The 21447-nt window shown below is 42.6% G+C and overlaps 1 protein-coding gene across 1 annotated transcript; it reads left to right on the plus strand.

Annotated features, from left to right (window-relative positions):
* The first annotated feature begins 147 nt into the window (after positions 1-147).
* SFTPC (surfactant protein C) lies at positions 148-20007 on the plus strand. The gene is made up of 6 exons (XM_086959227.1): positions 148-302; positions 2068-2211; positions 7717-7854; positions 9922-10029; positions 15192-15345; positions 17996-20007. The coding sequence occupies exons 1-6, from the start codon at positions 261-263 to the stop codon at positions 18085-18087; spliced, it is 678 nt and encodes a 225-aa protein (XP_086815353.1). The 5' UTR covers positions 148-260; the 3' UTR covers positions 18088-20007.
* Positions 20008-21447: the final 1440 nt, after the last annotated feature.

A 21447-nucleotide genomic window follows, 5' to 3' on the forward strand; every position in this document is an offset into this window, starting at 1 on the left:
AAAAACAATTTCTTTTTACTGCCGGGAAAAAACCTTTTAATGCAACACATTCCTTTTAGTTCCTTGTTTCTGTCAAGAAACGGCTATTAAAAAACCCCTCGTCAGTCACACCTCCTCAAACAGATGCCAAGCCTCTTGCCAAACCTTTGAGTGGTTCCTGGTGCACCTGCTATAAAATGGGGTCGCCCAGGTGGAAGGCAGCACCCCTCTCTGAAAGCTGACGAGGACTGAGGCCAGCAGAGAAGGACAGAGGCCAGAGGATGGAGACAGGCAGCAAGATTGACCTGGTGGAGTCCCCTCCAGTAAGTTGTTTTCTTCTTTTTTATTTGGGAAGTTTATTTCATAGTTTAAAATACTTTTTTTTACTGTGGACCTATATACAGATTTCCTATATGTTTTTGCGTTCTGAATGTGAATACTCTTCGTCGGGCCACATCTATAGCCTATGGTCACAGGGGATGGAAACACTAGCGTTGCCCCGGTTGGAAGCTTGTCAATTTAATCTTGCGAGCTTACGAACTGAGCAAATTACTGATTTTCTAGGGATTCATAAGGACTTCTAGAGCTCATGGGAAGCGATGATTGGCGCAGATTTACAGGAGTACTCGCAAGCGTAAATGTTTACGCAAGCAGAAATGTCGCAAGTCTCTATGTCTGCTTCTAGAAATGAAACACAAACCTACATTTTCTCTTTTGAACTTGTATTTTTTTTATCTGTATGTAGAAAATATTTTCTCTTCAGGAAAAGCTTTTCCTCTAAACCATTCTTAGCGGTTTTCCCTTCTCATTCGCACTCTAGATGTGGCCTTGCTTTTGCTTTTAATAGAATTATTTCTCCGACCAGATCCAAGTTCGCAAGAGTTTGTGAATACACACAAACTTGCAAGTTTGAAGGTGCTCACCTACTTTGGCAGGTAACACCGCCCTCAAAACCCACAGGTAAGCAGACTCACTCAGATGGAGAAATCACCTCGATTGGTGGAATTTTAAGTATGGGTAAAACCATTTATGGGGGAGATCCTTGTTTAGTGACCCAGTGACATCACTCACAATCGCAAATGATAGTATTTCATCACCTATTTTACGTAAACTCTACTAATGCAAAGAGCTTGTCTTTTTGTTATATTCAGGGAAAGGGCCTAACTCCTCTGGAACTAAACGGGCAAAAGGCCATCAAAAGAAAGCCTTTAGTTATTTTGTGCTGTGTTCCCTTATTTCTATGTCTCATTACAGACTCTTCTCTCTAATCCAAGTCATGGTGAGGGTGCTTTGTTTGATGCCAATATTCTCGACCACATGCTCCTTACCTCTAATGGGAAAAAGAGCTAGAAAAGGATGTTCTAAGTTGGTGTTTCCATAAGGGGAAGGAAGGCAAGCTTAGGGCACCACCTAATGGTTTCAATACATTACTGCAAAAGGCCAGAAATCTGTCTATTTCAGTTAAGGCAATAAACGTTGAAAATCCTTGCATCATTCCCAGACAAGGACCCATCCTTTCACCCTTTACAAAAATCCTATAGCCCAAAAGGCTTGCACACACTCGTTTTCGAAAACTTTTTGAACACACTGAAAAATTCTACCACTGATAACTTAACATTTGGGCACTCTTTAAAGTGCTATGCATGGATGAGTGAGGTGGTCTATGAACTGCACTTAAAATAGCTCTGCCGCTTCACAGTCGTTAATAGTCATCAAATTACAATGCCTCTAGCATTCGAGTAACTTAGGTTGAATGGAGAAAACATATTGCTGCTTTGCATACATGAAGTACAATGCAGAAAAATAAGTACCTGAACTAATATAACGCTGCTGTAAAACAATTTGAGCACATTTACTGTGTATGAGCATTTTAGGGGATTCAATAGCAAGAGCTGTGTTCTAGCCCATCAGGTCTCTGAGCAGAAATTATGTCTTTCAAGAATTAGCAACCATATACTTCACGTTGCGCTATGTGAGCAGGGCGTACCCACACCGTGGATCCGACTTCAGGACTCCTTTAGGCCCTAAAATTTGCTCTTCGCTGAAGGGTCTGGTTGTTTCTAAAACTCTCCACTTGTCTCTCCATAGGTCTATTCCATCTCTCCAAGAGGTTGGACTCCTGAGAAGAAGAAGAAGTTTGTGATTATCTCTGTGGTGGTTGTCGTCCTCTCTCTGATTCTGGTGGCGGCAATCCTCATTGGAGTCAAATTGACTCAGGACCACACTGAGAAGGTGAGTACCCCTGATAATTTCTAGTTAGAATATAAGACACTCAGTAATGATTTTTGATGCCAGTTTAGCCTTGCTTCTCAGACACAAATGTCAAATGCCACTGAAAGCTTCATTGATAGTTTAGCTGCCAGGGATAAGGCTTAGGAGTGGGCTTTCCAGTGCATCAGGATCTGGGGGCATATTATCAAGAACCTCGTTAAAATTATCGCCGTTTTAGCAGCAGGAAACTGCCGCTAAAACGGCGATAATGGGCTTGCTAATATGCGTTATTGAATTCCAATAGAAGTCCAGGTTAGATGTGCAGGACATCTAACCTGGGCTTCTATTGGAATTCTATAACGCATATTAGCAAGCCCATTATCGCCGTTTTAGCGGCAGTTTCCTGCTGCTAAAATGGCGATAATTTTAACGAGGTTCTTGATAATATGCCCCTTAGTTTTTTCTGGCTCCACTATGTACATCATAGCTGTCTAAGGCAGAAAACAATGCAAACATGTCCCACCCCACCGCATGCGATGGGATGAAACACTCAGCACTCTTAGGATATTAGTTGTTATTTTCCAAAGACAAAACGTAACCATCAGGGTCTATCTTCAAAAAATAAAAATAAATGGCTGATAGGTCCCACATGCCACCTGTTATTGCACACATGTTGTGACTGTGTTTTTCATTGAAACAGCCTCCACCATGGAGCTGCTTTGACCACATAAACATTTATTTATTTATTTATTTATTAATAACATTTCTAGAGCGCGAACAAATGCCCTTGGGCGTCTCGGCGCTTAAATATCTGCAGATAATTCTCCAGCCGGATAACATAACTTGTTGATCATGCGTAAACCTCTAGACTTGTCATGGTGACCGTGGTTGACCCTGCAGAGATGGTGTTTCTCTTTCCAGATTTTTAGTGTGAGTATTATCAAATGTTGAAAGAATATGGGACTCATTTAGAGGTGTGCTGAAGGGGACTTCCTCCATACTATGATCAGTTGGCGCCCTGTGTACATCGAGAAGCCACTTCATTTCCAACATTGTGAGTTTTGCTTTATCTGCCATAAGAAACCCTTCTCTGGTGGTTCATCCACCATATGTCTGCTGGCACAAAAGCATTACATTACAATGCTGTGCTCTGTTCCCTGCAGCCATGTCACCAAGAACAAGCACTGGCAATGTCAATAGGTCTGGCTTTAAAGGAATGTTTGTTAATGTGAAGCATTACAAGTGAATATCATGAGCATACATATGTTTTTGCGTGGAAGCATAGCTAAAAGAATATTGATGTGAGTTAAAAGGTCAGGTGATAGTTGCACTGTCAAGCCAGACCTAAACATGACATAGGTTAATGACTGCCCTCCTCCCATCTGTGCTGGTGCTGGACAAAGAAACCATAAATTATCCAGTTATCTAAGGCAGTTTAATAGCATGCCAATGTCATTTGTGTGTGCCCTTGAGAGCTCAAGCTTAAGCAGGTGAATAAATAAACAAATGATCACAGCTGTGTGAGAGGGAAGCACTTTTTTGGTGGAAGCACACAAATTCTGCCCAATCAAAACATGTATTCTTGGCTCCCAACTCGTGTGCGGAGCGAAAGCCCCTCTCTAGTGATCCTCACATAATTGTCTGGCGACAGCTGCAATGACAAGCCATACCATGAAAAACAACAAAGAATCCCACGCTGGGAGAGAAGCCACGGCACATCAGAGACACTGCTCTTTCATCCTGCAGAAACAAACAGCTCCTGGAGCTTTTCCTTTCTGTAACACATAAAGATACTGACTCGGCTAACATGATACACAGCTCCCCATTATCACAGAAAATGGCATGTGATGCAGTGAAACAGCCAGCTGCACCAGTGACAGCCTCTAGATTTTATAGCCAATGACTGAGTGGGATGATGCTTGGATACCGCAGTGGCTTGGTGCCTCATGACTCCCTAGTCTTTCATAATAATTTCAGTCCCAGCAATGCCCTTTGGAAGTAATCCCAACTATAAAAAAATGCATTTGCAAATAACAGTTTTCTGTGTACGCAAATATATGCCAATTCCCTATTCATAACTTAAGGTATTGTTTCTCCAACGACAAACACAAAAGCATGCCTCTGAGCAAAGTTTTAGTCCAACTAGTGCTAAATACAGTGGTAGAACATTCCAGAAAAACTTTCCATACCAAAAGCCCAGTGGAATATAAGACCCAAGAAAAGGGTGTTCCCAGACATACAGGAAGTCCTGGAGGTCCCACGTGTGGGGATATATATTAAAAACATAGGCCAGGCATTTGGAAATTGTAAAAACAGCAGCAAAAACTGTATGTTTACTGGACCACGGCTAAGCTTTTTTACGTAACGTATTTAAGAACTATATACCAGAGAAATAAGGTGAGCATATAAAAAAGACACACACCCTTTGGCCTACCAGTCCCCCTCCACCTCCAAGATGTAAAGGAACTTACATTTCGTACCTTAAAGCTCTGCTTATCCATGTATCTCCTGTTTGATCCTGGCCCTATTGTCTCTAGGTCCTTATGATCCCTTCAGGCACGCCAGCCCTCCACAGTCTACTGGCTCTCCATGGCCTCTAAATTCCTGGAGCTAGCCTGTCTGCACAGTGATCAGGCAAGAACACCTCCTATGTTGTCGCTCCCTACTAACAACAACACACAATGTTTAAGTAACAAACTCTGTATCCAGGAAATTTCATGTAGGGGGTTGTTTTCCTATTCCACCCCATGCTTAGTCTCTCCGCCAAAATGATTTGACAATACATATCTCAACAGTTTCAGAACACAGCTAGTTCCTCACAAATGAAAGATACATATTCTTCTCCCTAAACAAGCATCACCAAAGCAATAGGTCTCACCTTTGGGACCTATTGACTTAGCCAATGGTTTTAGCCATGACTCAAAGTTTAAAGAAAAAAAGCTTATGACGCAGTGAACCATGTCATTTTGTAGACACACGTCTACAAAATGCCACAGCAGCTTTTTTTTTTAGTTACTAATCCATCTTAGCTTAGTAACTAAAAAGAAAACAAAAAAACACGAAAGCAAGTTTTTAAAATTTGTTATATTGAGTGGAGGGGGGGCAACATAGGGAGAGCCCCTGCAGTGAAATTAACGTACACTTTACCCTGAAAAAGGGTTACTTCTAGGTGCAAATGAATACCCTTCTTTCTCTCTTATAATAATCTAAGATCTCACATTGTTGTTCAAAGATTGGGCACACGCACTTGTATGTGCAGCAGTTACCTTTCAGTTTTAAGTAAGCAGTTCCTTTATCATCTTCGATATACAAATTGTTTTCTTACGTTTAAATAATATTTTTTTATTTTTGGCTCCTCTATGAGTTTTGATTCAAGTACATTTTCGAATATGGCACTAAATCTTGTTACCCCGGCCGAAAGGGTTGGCATAGTCCTTAAGACAAGATATGAAAAAGAGGACCTCCTTGCGCATAAGACCAAGGGAGCCAGACATACTCAAGAAGGCTCTCAGAGCCTTGGAAAAAGTCAGCACGGTCCATAAATAAAATACACACGGAGGAGGACCAAGAACAAGAGAGGTCAAAGGAAGGAGTCCCTTCATCGCCTGCACCATCTCCAGGTGGACTCACTGTGCCAGCTCACACCTTGTTATTCTCTGGGTTGGAAGTCGCGGCATGGGTTGTAAGGACAGGAAAGCAGAGAGGGAAAGCTGAAACTGCAATTGGCATATATGACTCTGAAGGAGAATAAAATTGTTATTTACCAAGGACAGTACTTGAAGAGGCCTCATGGAAGAATTTGACTTCCATGTATCCAATTAATATTGATACTTTGTTGTTCCTTGGCAACTTTTTGCAATTTACTTCAAAAATTAATTGCACCTAACTGAATCCAATTTTTACCAATTTTGGTGTTTCACCTCTTAAAATCTCGGTTTGAGTATTTTATAGTTTAATCACCTGACTTTAACATTGTTTAGTGCTACTGTAAATGCACTTTTTTTTTATTGGCCTACAACTTTAGTTTGGTTGATCAATCTACACCCATCTTTCTAAAGAAGACAGCTGACCAATTTAAGAAACTAAGGGCCTCATTACAATCTTGGCGGATGGGATACTCCATCACAAACCTGATGGAGTTCCTGTCCGCTGTATTACAAGTTCTATAGGATATAAAGGAATTGTAATACGACAAACAGGATATCCCTCACGTTTTTCACAGATGATCCTATCCGCCAAGATCTTAATCAGGCCCTAAGAATATTTGCACTGATTTTGGGGGAAGGTTGGTTTGGTCTCGTATGATCACAGGTTATTTGTGGTGGTGATTAGGTTGGGGAGCACCCAAAGAAAAATAGAATTTCAGATTTTAATTATTACTTGAAGCAAAATCAGCTGGCCAGTTTCACCATAAATCATCGTGAAGTCAGAGATTACTCCAATTCATAAAACGCTTTCTGGCGAACTGTATATCTTTTGAGCAGTAAAAATGCATTATGAATATGTTGTCCTTTAACTTGAAATTCTCAAATCTTTATCCCATCCCATCCAATCGCTTGACATTTGTCGGGATAAAAATGAGCTATTTGTTGTAAGAATCATTGATTCCAGCAAGAGGTACTCTGAAATTCTCAACAACCAGAGACAATTGTGGCAGCACCACATGCTCTGTTGCCGGCGTGTATACCTTGTCCATGTATTTTGTGAACAGTAATGGTGACCAAGGATGGGAAAATGGTGATGTATTGAACTACCCTACTGTTGCTTTGTATTTAAGATTGTAGTAGGCCCTCAAAGTGCTGCTACATTGCACATGGACATGTTGCACTACTTTTGGTTTGGTCAATCAACACCAAATGTTGACAGTATCAGCTGATACAAACAGGTCCCTTTAAGACCAGGGTTTACCTCCTCTGACAGTTTCAATGTGCCTGAGGCTGCATTCCGTACCCTCGTCCACTTCCAATCAGCTTTGCGGCAAAGTGGCTCTAATCAAGAAACCTGGGAAAACGTAGCAGTGTGGGAATGTTGAGTAAGAGGATTGTAATATTAGTATTATCAATCAAGATGTAATGATTAAAATGCAAGTACTGGGTGTGTGGAGTTGCTGTTGTAGTTATTATAGACCTAAATTGAATGACCAGAGGCCACTAAATTGTCTAGAAAAAAAACTCACAATTCGTTCAGTCGAGTTCCAGCAAAGAAGAAACCGCAGCAAGAAATAGTCTGCCCAAGTGGATGAACTTCCAGTTTCTATGCAAAAGCTCAACTTCAATACCATGTGATTTATGATATTAAAAAGTTGTAATTGCTTGTGGAAGAGTTCTAAACTAATTTTCAAAGTTTCTACGTTTTCAAGCGTCATAACTGATTTTAAAACAAATATGTGTCTTTTTATAAAATATTTCACGGTGCGGCTTGCAGTGCTGGCTTTACAACTTTACTCATAATTATCATAGTCATTTTTCAAAGAGAAATATTTGCATAACTTAAACATTTACTTAATTAGGTTCTTTATAATTTCAGATTTTTCAGATGACTGTTAAAAACCCAGATGGCAGCGAATCCCAACAGATGACCACAGTCAACAAGCAGGAAAATGTGGTGACATTTTACGTATCTGGACAAAACTCCTCATCCACCGTTCTTTATGACTATGCCAACGTAAGTCCAGATAGCTTTCCCTCTTACCTGAAGGATCTTATGGCGATGAGGGTCTAAAAACCCATCCTGCTACCTTATAACAGGTAGATTGTTGCTTTAATTCAGGCCTGGAAGGATTACAGCTGCTTCGTATACAGAATCACTTCTGGTGCCTAAACCGTGGTACCCTGGCTGTTTGCTGGTTTACCATGCACTCTGGTATTCGGGTTCAGTGGGTGTGCACTAAGACATAAGTTGGAATGAGTAATGATGAATTTTCGGCTCCCAGCTCTAAATTGCCCAAAAAATGCCAGGTGGGAGGATTGAGGCAGTGTTCCCCCAATTTCAAAAACAAAATAAAACATTGGACAATGTACACAATCGAAAATGTTTGCCCTTAACTTCCTAAGCCCCAGGGGGCGTCACCGTCACTGACCTTTTTTCAGTCCCCATGTCAGAGGGGAACATCCTTTACGACGCAACTATTACCCCGCACTACCCTTACAACGCGGGGATTACAACGACTTTCGCTGAAGGGCGCTGTTGGATAGTGAATAGTTTAATTTTGTATCCAACACCTTCCCTACTATCCACAGGGACTGGAGTTGGAATAGAAAATTAAACTATTCCACTTTCCAGCGCCCCCCAACGCAAGTCGTTGTAATGACTTGCGTTGTAATCCCCGCGTTGTAATGGCATGCGGGCTCAAAGCATGCGTTGTACTGACATACAACCCATGTCAGAGGGTGACCTGCTCTCCGACTCACTCTCCAAGGTCTAGGTTGGGGCCTCTGTACCTCTCACACTCGTATATTACTTACATTGGCGCCATGAAATTATGAAGTTATAGTTTGGCCTGGCTTGTCTTAGTTTCCATGGTTCCATAGGAAAGGCATTTCTTATTTTCTTAACAACTTTATAACTTTGTGCCATTTGATGAACCTGCTCAAAACTTTCCGCCCCAAAAAAGTTCATCCATTTTGGTCTTTGGAACAGAAAAATCAGCTGAACAGGACTACATGGAACTTGAAACAAAGTTACACATTTACTCAAGGAGTGTGCTTTTATTGGTTTCGTGTAAGTATTAAAACAATAAAAGCTCCTCATTGGACAAGGAAAGCTTTAGCTCCTGTTGTCCATTTCGAGTCCACAGTGCCACATTTTGATCTGGGAACTCGTTATTACAAGGTCCACGAATAAAAAAAAAGACGGCTGGGCTTTGCAGTCAACCCAAGCTGGGAATGCTTGAAGGGGTTGGCAAACACCATTTAAAGAAAAAATCTTTGCTGAGGTTCGTAGAGTAATGTGAACACAAGTATCGTGTGATTTCATCCGTGATATCATCAATGATTTCATTTGAAATGTCATCACTGACGTCATAAATCATGTCACTTAACATGCAGAATGATGTAAAATGTGCGGCCGTAAGCAGTGCATGAAGCCGGTGTCAGTTGTGGTTAATGTACTGAACAATAACTGGGAAATCTGAGTGTTTTTTAGGTTTTGCTTTGTAACCATAACCTCATATTGACAGTATGTATATATAGACACATACATATATTTATATATGTATTTATAAAGGGTCGGCAGGTTTACAGGATACATAAGATATACACACACATACCCACAGGTGATGTAAGGATGAAAGACCTTTGTATATTTTGCAGGTCAACCAGCAGTGAATGTTACAGCTTTTACAGATTAAACAATAGGGAACACAAGCACATGGCTCTTTAGAAACAAAAGGCATTCCATAAATTGGTTTGTATGATATAGCAAATTCGGTTAATCTTTAAAATGACTTTTTAACAATGTTGGCGAAATGGTTTCTCAATAAACATATTCTATAAAAATGTTCCCTAAGAAATCACATACAGCCGAATTATCTGCACCCAGAAATTAGAAAGTCCCACGCTTAATTGCTGTCATGGAACAATAGATATACCAACTCTTCTTCAGTCGAATACCTTCTACCTGTGTGAACTATCCCCACTTGTAATTTATGCACAGGAGAGGTAGCAGAAATATAAAAACTACCCCTGGAGATCATCATGTCTTTTACCACAATGTTCCCTTCACTTTTTACAGAGCCTGATCTGCGTCCGCATGAACTCTGAGGTCTGCTACCTCACCAAAATGATCAAGAGCAACATCCCCAGCCTAGATGCTATCAGCAAGAGCTTTCAAGACCTGCATGTGAGTACTGTAGCTTAAATACCTACACATGGATGATGATGGGTTCCTCGAGGAGCTAGTGTTGTACCTTTAGGGCGGTGGAGTCTGAGCCTATCTTTCAGCTGACACTGTGAATGATCTACCTATTGTAAATTAATACAACTAGGGGCATATTTAGATTTTGGTGGAAGAAACCTTCTATCAGAACATGGGGGATATCCAGTGCACCATATTGCAAGTGCCGCGCACTTGTAACACAGTGGATGGGAAATCCGCTACGTTTGTCACGGAGTATCCCCTCTCCCAAACTCCAAATAATGGCCTGGGAGAGGGGACCTTATGCCCAGAGACTACACAGTGTCTTATCACCCTGTATAGTCATGAAACATCAAGAATACAATCATCTACCAGGTGTGTATATTGACAATGTTTCAATTTGTATGCAAGTAGCTGATGCCAGGGGAAAAAGTGTAATACCTGAAGGTGAGATGTGTGCTTCATTCCAAATGGATGGCATATTAATGCATCTCCAGTTAATGGTAGAAACCCCCAATATGAGGGAAAAAAGGTTAACATGACCACCCTCTTTTTTGTTCTTAACCTTTTAATGTTATGATATCTGAGCATGCAGAACATCTGTCCTATGGCTAATATCTCTAGTAAGTCAAAGAAATGAGGAGTAACTCAGTACAGCCACATCAAAGAGTATGGACTAGACTCAAGTACCTTGTGGAAAATGCCAGATGGAAGATGTGCTGTAGAGGTCAACAGATAGCATGGATATCAAGTTGTAGCACCCCTGGCTGGTCCTCTGCTACCTGTGCCAAACCCCTTGCTACCTAAGGTTTCAGAAAGACTGCAGCAGGATCAGAAAGTAAACAGGCTTTGTGCACATTGTGCAAATAGGAGGCTGTTCAGGGTCTAAGGGCAGGACACGGCGTTTGGCCTGTATTTGAAGTTGGGTGATCAAAGGATGAGAGGTCACTTCCACTATCCCGAATATATTGATGAATTTATGCCCATGCCATACAGGAGAGTTGGGTAACGGGGTAGTAGTTATCAATCAAATTAAATGATCATAGAATGACGAAACAGTCTAAGAAGGCCATGGGAAGATCAAGGGCAATGGTAGAGAGCAAAATGAGAGACCCTGTATTAAGAAAGAAAAGGGATTGTATGATACCATTGTACATCTCACTAAAAGCACCAGATCGGAATCAGCGGCACAGCAAAGACGCCATTAGACCTAATGCAAGTAAGTTAAGCAGGCAATCTTTGCATGGTTGGGCAGTAAAAGAAACCCGTAATCAGGATGGCTTTCCAAGTCACAATATGCGCTTGCATCTTACAATTTGTTATAAGGTGGTAGTACATTAAAGGGACATTCCCTCATCCTACCATATCTAAGTGAGATCACCCGCACCTGCATTGGCAATCATTGATCTGATGCCGTCTCTGAAGGAGATGTCATCTAATTATCAAAGTCGAAGCTGAACCAGTGTTACAGCCTCCACCTTCTCAATATGTGCATTTGGCGTCTTTGAAGCAGGCAGTGACACAAGGGATCTTTGCAGGTAATTCATAAATGGGCATGATTTGTTTTGAAAACTGCGCCTGTCCCGTCGAAGGATATGCGCTGTTTCTTTTTATTGAAGGCGTTCATTGAATGCGAAAGCAGGGATGGGTTCTTCTGCTCCTCACAGGAAGATATTCATGCGGAGTAAACAATTGGTGTATGAAAACAAAAGCTGCTGCTGAGAGTCTGTTTTACATGTCTAAACTGATAGGATGCTGGATGATGATAGAGATGATTTCTGTGACCTACCAGAGCGAGGGTGATCTGAAAGGGAGATTACTCTTAGTGTAGATACAGGCAAACTACTGTTGGCCAGACTTAAAACTAGTTATGAAGAAATAGGCAGGTGCTGGACAACAATAGACCCTACACCCAGAGATGAGATTAACTATGGTCAAACAGCTTCAGGCAAGAATCCCACCTACAGTTGTTAATATTTGTCCCAACCAATCTTGAAGATGGCCTATTATTTAAAAGAATGTCTTGTTGGCTGAATCACTAAATTCCAAGGCTAGACATGTACTTGAATAACATCAGTGACACACCCAGAAGATCTGAATGAGCAAAACACTAAAGGAGCAACAGGAAGACTGAAGTAAAATGCTTTAAAAGTTAGCAGAGTGGGCTAAAGAAAGGTGATGGATTAAACCCAGATCTGTTGACTGGGTGTGAGTGTTTGATTGGTTTCGATGCTCCGTCCATCACTACCCCCTTTTGTAACGCTTTCTTCGCCATAAGTTGGCATCCGGTCCAGGGAAGGCATGGCTTGGCAGTTTGGGCTGGACTGTTCCCATGAGGCACAGGGTCAGACTGATTTGCATATGGCCATGTCTGAACTGGGGTGGCAGAGTGGGCTAAAGAACGGTGATGGATTAAACCCAGATCTGTTGACAGGTGTGAGTGTTTGATTGGTTCAGATGCTCCATCCATCACCACCCCCTTTTGTACCTCTTTGTTCGCCATAGGTTGGCAGGGTATGCTCAGACGTGAGTCCCTTGCTCACTTTGCCACTGGATTCAAGCAAGCCTGACTGAAGACGGCAGTAATGCCAGAAACCGGTCCTAGGAAGTTTGAATCCGGTCCAGGGAAGGCATGGCTTGGCAGTTCGGGCTGGACTGTTCCCAGGCGACACAGGGTCAGACTGATTTGCATATGACCATGTCTGAACTGGGGTGGCAGAGTGGGCTAAAGAACGGTGATGGATTAAACCCAGATCTGTTGACTGGGTGTGAGTGTGTGATTGGTTCAGATGCTCCGTCCATCACCACCCCCTTTTGTACCGCTTTAAAAGTTAGGGTGGCAGAGTAGCCCATTCCTTGATGGTTCCTTATGTACTAGTGAAATCATATTTTCTTCCAAATTGGTATAAGAGTCATGGACAAACCGAACAACAGTAGTAACAAGATGACTATTGTTTAAAAAAGGGGGCAAGCCTTACTCATGTAGTCCTGATGACAAGCATGCCCTGAAAGAGAGCTTAATGTAGGTCGACACCCAAATTATGGTCTCCATATCCCATAACATCAGGGACTCTGCTCTTAACTTTAAATTCTGCATTCAGGCCATTTCCTCCTGGATGGTGGAAAATTACATGAAACTAAACGGAGACAAGACAGAGGTACTTGTCTTCGGTAGTAATCAGGACATCTGGTCTACGGACTGGTGGCCTGCTAGCCTAGGTGCCTGGCCCTGTCCGGTTTCTCATGGAAACAATCTAAGTGTCATTGTTGACAATTCTCTTTCTATGGAGTGCAAGGTTAGTAAGACCATCTCCACCTGTTTGGCATTATTAGGGTCATTCGAAAAATTGTTCACTTTCTCGCCTTTGAAGCACGCAAGCAGGCTGTGGTAGCACTGGTAACATCCAGATTGGACTATTGTAATGCCCTATATTTGGGCATTAACAAGGGTCCTGTGCAACGTCTGCATTTGGTGCAGAGGGTTGCGGCTAGACTGGTGATGAATCTTCAAAAATTTCATCCAGTCACAGCCGCAATCAGGTCCCTGCACTGGTTGCCTCTTGATCAAAGGATCCTTTTCAAGTCCCTCTGCTTGACTCATAAGGCCTACTATGGCTTAGGTCCTGAGGGCATCAAGTCGATGTTTCAGCCATATGTCCCTAGTAGACCTCTCCGCTCCTCCAATAAAAACCTGTTAGCACTCCCCAAGTTTAGAAAATCCAGGTGGGGAGATAGAGCCTTCACGCTGACTGCGGCAAGGCTGTGGAACTCTCTCCCGGAATAGCTCTCTGGTCAACCTTCCCACTCCATCTTCCGCAGGAGCTTAAAAACCTGGCTTTTCTCACATACTCAGTATGAGCGTGTTGTCTAGTTCGCTGCTTCCTTTTAGTTGCATTAGCGCCTTGACGTCCTTAGGCTTAGTTTGCGCTGTATAAGTCCATTATTTACTTACTTACTTATAAAGTTATAGTGAAGTCACACAAGTCCCTAACAATCTGAGTCTATAAAAATACTTCAACTGTTATACGTAAATAATTGAGAGGGGAATGTTTACACCCATAGATTAGGTAAATTCAGGAAAATATCAGAGAATTGAAGAATGGTTGGAAGAATGAAAGTTACACAAGATGGAAGGAATACAATATAGGTGGCTCAGCAACCGGCGTTCTTCATTGTGTTTCAACTGCTGAAATATCATTTTGGCGGAGTTAACAATAGAAAATCTACACTTTGTTTAATATTTGTATTGCAGATGTTTCAAGGGATGATATTGTGACATAAAACGGCAGCTGGGACCAAGCCAGGAGAGTGCCATGCTGAGATTTTTGAGCTTACATTGGGGATTAGGCAAGGGATTGACTGAGAGTGGCATGACTGTGACTTCCCAAAGAAAAGATTGTCATGGAATCTTTGACATCCCTGCTATTACTACTACAGAGAAGAATAAGAACATCGATTTATTCTAGAGTGCCTTGGAAAATCTCAGGAGTAGGCTTGAAGTTACCAGATCACGATGACAAGTGAATTTCATATTTGTGCTTTGCAGGTAGCCAGACATGTTAGCCCTATTGTACTAAAAACTGGCTACTAAACATCAAAGATCAAAGATTGAGTCTTAAGCATAAATCACATCTGATGAAAATAATAATTGTTGACTTTAGAGCTGCAGTCTTTTAGACCAGCATTACAGTGACTAACATGAGCTGGAGAAGAAATTGTGGGTGTTTCTCTGACCAATCAACTACTTGCGCACGAGGTGAGCATGAAACGTAATTTCATGAGCATACAATTAGCCGAAGATCTTCGAACTGGACGCACATTGAAAGATTCTCCAGCACTTTACCAAAGATTACCCATGGCCAACTTCACCCATTGAGATGCATTGAAAGTAGCCCTGGAGAGCATGCTATGGTGCTCTCCCTCTGTAATAGGTTATGCTTTGTTTTGTGCAGTGAGTGATTTGATGGTTTCGTTTTATTGTTGTTGCCTACCTCGAATTCCACATCCACAAAAAGGAGGAAATGAGACGTAATTGCTAGGAAATGATAAAGCTTGTTGGAATGATGACAATGTGTGTTATTTTAAATCTAATATAATGTCCAAACTGCCCTTTTCCTACTTCCCATCTTCCTTCCACCAATCTGTAGAAACAGTCCACTTCTGGTGGCAGCGCAGGCTCGGATGGAGCCACCCTCTCCTACACCGTGCAAAAAGAGCCGGTGGCAGACCGCTCAGTTTTGGGGCACAGCATCAATGTGCTCTGCAGCAACGTGCCCATCCAGTGGGCACCGGAAAGCACAGGTAAGGGTGATCTGACGATGATCATTTGATTAATTGCAGCTTGTTATCTGTTGTGTTACTCAGTGTTCGTAGCTATGTTATGATGATCTGGTTAGTACTGCTTTTCACCCATGTGTGTGCCCAGGCGCTGGAGCAGGTGTATAAGCATTGGACTTCGGGTGTTGGGAGTCAGCCCAGGATCATTAGTCAAAGAACCAGGTCTTCAGCTTCTTGCGGATTTCAAACCGCGAGGAGAAGGCCCATCCTCCCCCCCTCGGGGGTTGGGGGTGCCGCCGAGCTCTTTGCTAGGGCGGGGTTCCAGCCGATTTTGTTACAGGGCCGATTTTGCAGCTTTGCTGCAAAAACGGCCCTGTAACAAAATCGGCCCCCAGGGGCCCAAAACCGTCCCCACCCGTGCGGCGCACCGGGCGATTGCCCGGTGCCCGCTACGGCCAGTCCGGCCCTGCCCTGATGTGTAGAGGGAGTTTATTCCAGGTCTTGGGTGTGATTTAGGAAAATGCTAGACCTCCTGTTCTGTTTTTGTGGACGTGGAAGGTGGGCATGAGGGAAATTGAGGCTGAGCCCGGTGTCTAGTGTGTTGGTGAAAGAAAAAGGTGGTTGTTAAGGTATGTAGGTCCAATGTTGTGCAGTGCCTTGTATGCGTGTGTGAGGAGTTTGAATTGGCTGCATTTATATATGGGAGCCAGAGGGGAAACAGCCTAAACCACGTAATCAGTACAACGCATGGCTGAACAACACAGGCGTAGCAATGAACCCCTAAAGCATGCATGTGCCTTTACCACGCATATGCATGGTTTAGACGACCGTGGTAGTTAGCGCTCTAGTCTGCAGGTCGGAAATGAGCTGGTGAGTATGCTTTGTTTTTAGGGTGGGAGGTTAGAGGGTCGGGGTAGTTTTGTGGGCTGGGGGTGAATTGTGTGTAGTTTTGTGGGTTGGGGTAGTTTTGTGGGCTGGGGTCGGCCGGGGGCAGTTTTGTGGGCTTGGGGTAGGTTTGGGGTAGTTTTGTGTGTTTGATTATAGGGTGGGGCCTGGGAGGGTCAAGGGTAGTTTTGTGGGCTTGGTGGTGAGTCGGGGTAGTTTGGCAGGCTGGGGTGGGTCGGGATAGCCTAGGGCCAGGGCGTGGGGCTGGGATATTTTTTTAAATATGGGGGGTCAAGGTTTTAGGGTTTAGGGGGGAAGGTGTTTTTTAGATCTGGGGTCAAGAATTTAGGGTTTAGGGCGGGGGGTTTAGGACTCAGTGTGGGTTTTAGGGCTCAGGGCACAGGGGGCTAAGGTGGTTTTTAGGCGTGGGGTGGGATTTGCTTTTAGGGCTGGGGTCCGCTTTTAGGAGTTAGGGCAAGAGGTTGGGCTATTTTTAGGGCTGGTTTCGGGGTAGAACTCCGGGCAGGTAGCTGGGTTTTAGGACTCAGGGCAGGTGCTAGGGCATAATCTTAATGACACATATGATTTTACCAATTATGCCATTACAACTAAATTTGTTGTAAAGGCATGCCTGGGAAAAGCATGCGTGGTTGAGACACGGTCGTTATTAAGACCGCATTGTCAAGGCATGCGTTGTTAGGGAATTTGTGGCTTCAACCTACAACGGAGCGAGAGCCTTTTGAGATGTGGTGTAATGTCGGTGTGTCGTGGGTGGTCGAGGATGAGTCTTTCTGCAGTGGTCTGGATGGTGTGTAGTTGGTGAAGGAGATGGTTGAGAATTCCGATGTACAGTGAATTGCTCTAGTCTAATCAGCTTGGGATGAGGGTTTGCGTGATGGTGCGTTTGGTGCTGCGGGGTAGCTACTTGAAGATTTTGAGGAGCATGTGGAATATTTGGAAGCAGAGGAGCTGTACGCGTTGATCTGTGTTATCATGCTGAGCTCGTCATCAAGAAAGATTCCCAGGTTTCTTGCGTGGTTGGTTGGTATGGTTGTGAGTCCGAGCACTGATGACCACATCTCTGTCCTGGTCATGGCCTTGTAGCCCTGTAGGCAGCCTGAAGTGTGCCTTTTCACATGGACGGAGGGCCCTGTAGATGAAGCCGAGAGAGAGGTAGAACAATGGGATATATGGGTGAGAGGAGGAATGTGAGGATGTTGTGAGAAAGATAAGTGAGCCAGGAGATCAAAGGTGATATTGAGAGTGGGTGCGAAGAGGTGGGCAAGGGAGGTCAGAGGGAGAGCATGGAGGACAGAATGAGAGTGGTGCGAGTGGCGGTGAATAGTGGTGATCAATTAATCAATCAATCAGGATTTATAAAGAGCTGCAAATCATCTGTGAGGTGCTGAAGTTGCAAGCTGCTTCGCCGAAAAAACAGTGAAAAACGAGGCATAAGCAGGAGAAAGCACTCAGAACAGAGGGGGAGAGGAAGGAGAAAGCAGTGAAAATGAGGCAAAAGCAGTCGGAGAAAGGGAGAGAGGAAGGAGCAAAATACGAGGCAAAAGCAGAAAATATCTTACATAAAAAGTTGAGTATGCACGAGGGACATATGCGACGACCACTTCACAGCAACACTTAGTCATGGTCAATGGTATAACACAACATACAAGTGTCTTAAATGTTTAATAAATCACTGTACATTTATTTGTGCCAACTTCTTCAAGACGTATATATGATTCAAGATGGAAGCCATTGCTTATTGGTTTAAGAGTATTTAATTTCTTTGCAGGTTCTCAGTCGCGATTATTTTGCGCTCTTGTGTACGTCTGCTACAACCGTGGGTCTTTCCGTTTCTGTGGTTATTACCGCAGATGCAGATAAAATGCATCAGAAGTGCTCCTTCTCTACTGTCAAATTGTTTGGTGAGCGGTGTCTGGGATTCTACCATTTAATCCAATCAAGATAATCATGGGAAAAAGACTCTTCCAGACACATCTTGGGACTTCGCAGGAGGTAATATTGCCAGAAGGTTGCGGAACGATCTTCAATCGAAGACATCCAAGTTTCAAGTGTGAACCAGGCCAAGCCTCCTTCAGTGACTTGTATCCACTTAGTAATTGGCCTCTTTTGTACCGACTCCAACCTGTTTCAATAGATTGTCGTTCTTGGACATGTCTGTAAGATTATATCTACAGTAATTAACTATTAATATCTGTACGTTCGGTCTTTCACCTTTACTTTGGAAACAGTGTACTTCTTAAATAAGAGAAAAGCACTAAGGGTATTCTTTAAAGGTGACGGAGACTGCTATACTTGTCCTGAAATACATACAAAATGGATAACACCTTACAGCAGATGAGTTCCAAGACAACACAAGACAAAGCATAAAAAAAGAACAAAGTCTAAGAAAAGGTATCCTGAAAACCAAATGAAGCTAGAGAGCAAAGCTCCATCTAAAGATAGGGACCTAGCAGGCAGGAAGACGCTCAGGCAATGAAGCGATTACTGCTGACATGAACCCAAAACGAAATATGTTGTACATTGATCACGCTGTACTTTTTCCCAGTCATTCATATGACCCTGTTAAATGTCTCTGACTGAATTACTTCAGCCTTGGTTTCACAACTTACAAATTCCAAATCCTAAATACTTGTGTTCTTCTAGTTTCTCAGCAGGCCATACTTAGGGCTTGAAGGCCGGCCTTATGCTCTTCAGATCTCTCCCGCTGAGAACTGAGCCTATAAATGCATTCATGTCAGTAAACCTAACGAAACCATTTACATTTTACGTTTTTTAAAAATAAATGCCTCAACAACAGGATAGACCCAGAGATGGTGCACACTTTCTGCTCTTTTAAAGTTTTATCCTGGTACCGCCTGCACTTTGGAGCATTGAAGTTGTTCTGTTCAGAGATCATAATTACACAATTTGCGGGATGGTGCAAGCATCTAACGTTAGAGCAAAGGCTGCAAACAGCTTGACTCTCAAACATTGACTCTCCGAAGAGCATGAATTTTCATAGGCATATTATCAAGGGCCGGTGTTAAAATTATCGCCGTTTTATCGGCAGGAAACTGCCGATAAAACAGCGATAATGGGCTTGATAATACGCCCTTGTTAATTCTCATAGAAGCCCATGTTAACGTCAGAACATGGGCTTCTATGGGAATTAACAAGGGCGTATTATCAAGCCCATTATCGACGTTTTATCTGCAGTTTCCTGCCGATAAAACGGCGATAATTTTAACACCGGTCCTTGATAATATGCCCCACAGTGTTTTCAGGGTGATCCCATAGACGTCAGTGAAGCCCATCATTTAAAGGAGGGTTATGCAGGTCTGTGACTAGAGTGATAACGATGCAAAAACTTGGGTGGATAATAAGGTGAATGTCTTGCAGTGCTTCTCATTGATCCTCTTTTCGCCACAACAAAGAAGCTCGCAAGTGCTTGTTTATGGGCTAAAATATGCAGTATACAGAATGTAGTCTTATGTTGACATATCAAGGCTTTTCTTTCTTCCAAATTAAATACAGTCCTGTTTGATGTATTACACGTCATAGAACAGAGATAAGAACTGTGTGTCTGCGTATATGAAGAATTGTGTTTCTGCAATACTTATTGATTCTTCGATTTGCTATTGTGATCTTATTATCGAGATGGTCGACTAGATTTGGGAACTGCCTGTTTCATCACCATATACCTCTGTCTTTAATCATTGGTTTGCTTGATTTCACCACAGTCATGTTACATTCATGTTGGCATGGACCACAATCGTTGAATAAAGAAACATTTCTTGGTGATCATTTCTTAGTATACTGATATCTACCTAGATTTATTATATGATGTAAATGTGATCTGCTACATAACACTGAAGAAGTTATATGGTGTGGATAAGGAATCCACAGAAATATGACTGTTCTTTTGGGCATAGTCAACCCTGTTGGCTTCCCAGCTAATGCTGAAGATATGATCTAAGCCGAATTGTAACCTACACCAATCAGTCAACAGGAGGGTTGTTTGGCGCCAGAAAAGCCAAAGGTTGATTGGTCAGAACTAGTAGAACAGGAAAATGATGCCAGCTACCTTAACTGCCTGATGAGAGGCAGCCTCACAAAATTTACTGTTTCAAGATAATCTCATAAGCTTGTTGATATTTTACATTGAGGCTGCCTTCTTGATCCTGAAGGGGGTACATCCCATCCTCATTTAATTCCATGAGAAAAGCATATCCTATCCCCAATGGTGATTTTGTCCCCTCCATGGAAGAAGAAACACCGGTGCATAAATGATTTAGAAAGTCATTGTCATTAATTTGGTGGGCTATAGCTTTATAAGCATGCCTGTACTGTCTACAGAGTTGTGACGGCAAATATTGCACTAAACAATACGACCACTCTTGCTTTCCCAGATAACATCTGTGGTTACGGTTACTGAAGAACATGTGTATGGACCATGTGAATAAAATGCATCAAACAGGCTGATGTGAAATCACTGTCCAGCACTCTTAAACCAATGGCAAGAGCTACCTAAATCAGTCACGTTGAAGTCACATGAGAACTTTAGGAAATTAGAAGGCCTCTTTTGAAGCTATCTTCAGAACCCATGGAACAAATTTGTGTTATTTCTTCCGAAGGGGTGTGGAAAGACTGTAGATGGACTTTTTGAAACATTTCAGATGGGTTACTGCATCTCAAGTTTGGGAGGATCGTTTACAATAAGAGAATACATCATAAAAGAAAAGAAAAGAAAAAATTTAATGAAATGAAAAAACATTTATGTAGCGCCTATACTATCCGGAGGCCTCGTAGCGCTTCAGAACCAAGAAGTAGCAATCACGGAGTTATGGCAAGATTATCGGTCGAATAAATGCGTTTTCAAGAGTTTACGAAAGGCAGTTAGACTGCGGGTCTCTCTTATTAGCTGAGGGAGAGCGTTCCATAACTTGGCCGCTGGGTATGAAAAGGAGCGACCTCCCCACCTAGCTTTTTTTTACCTTCCTGGTAGTTGCTAAAATTGGTTGCTGGAACAGAGAAATCTAGATGGTTGGTAAAGTGATAGCATTGGGTGGAGAATGGTGGGACCTGTTTTCCAGATAGCTTTGTGGGCTATACATAATGCTTTAAACTGAACTCTGGCACCCATAGAAAGCCAGTGTAGCTGACGAAGGGCAGGCTTGGCAGATTGTCTCCTCGGGATTTGCAGGAGTAATCTTGCAGCGCTGTTCTGTACCACTTGAAGTT

This window comes from Lissotriton vulgaris, chromosome 2_2, assembly GCF_964263255.1.
Source record: "Lissotriton vulgaris chromosome 2_2, aLisVul1.2, whole genome shotgun sequence".
Taxonomy (NCBI): Eukaryota; Metazoa; Chordata; class Amphibia; order Caudata; family Salamandridae; genus Lissotriton; species Lissotriton vulgaris.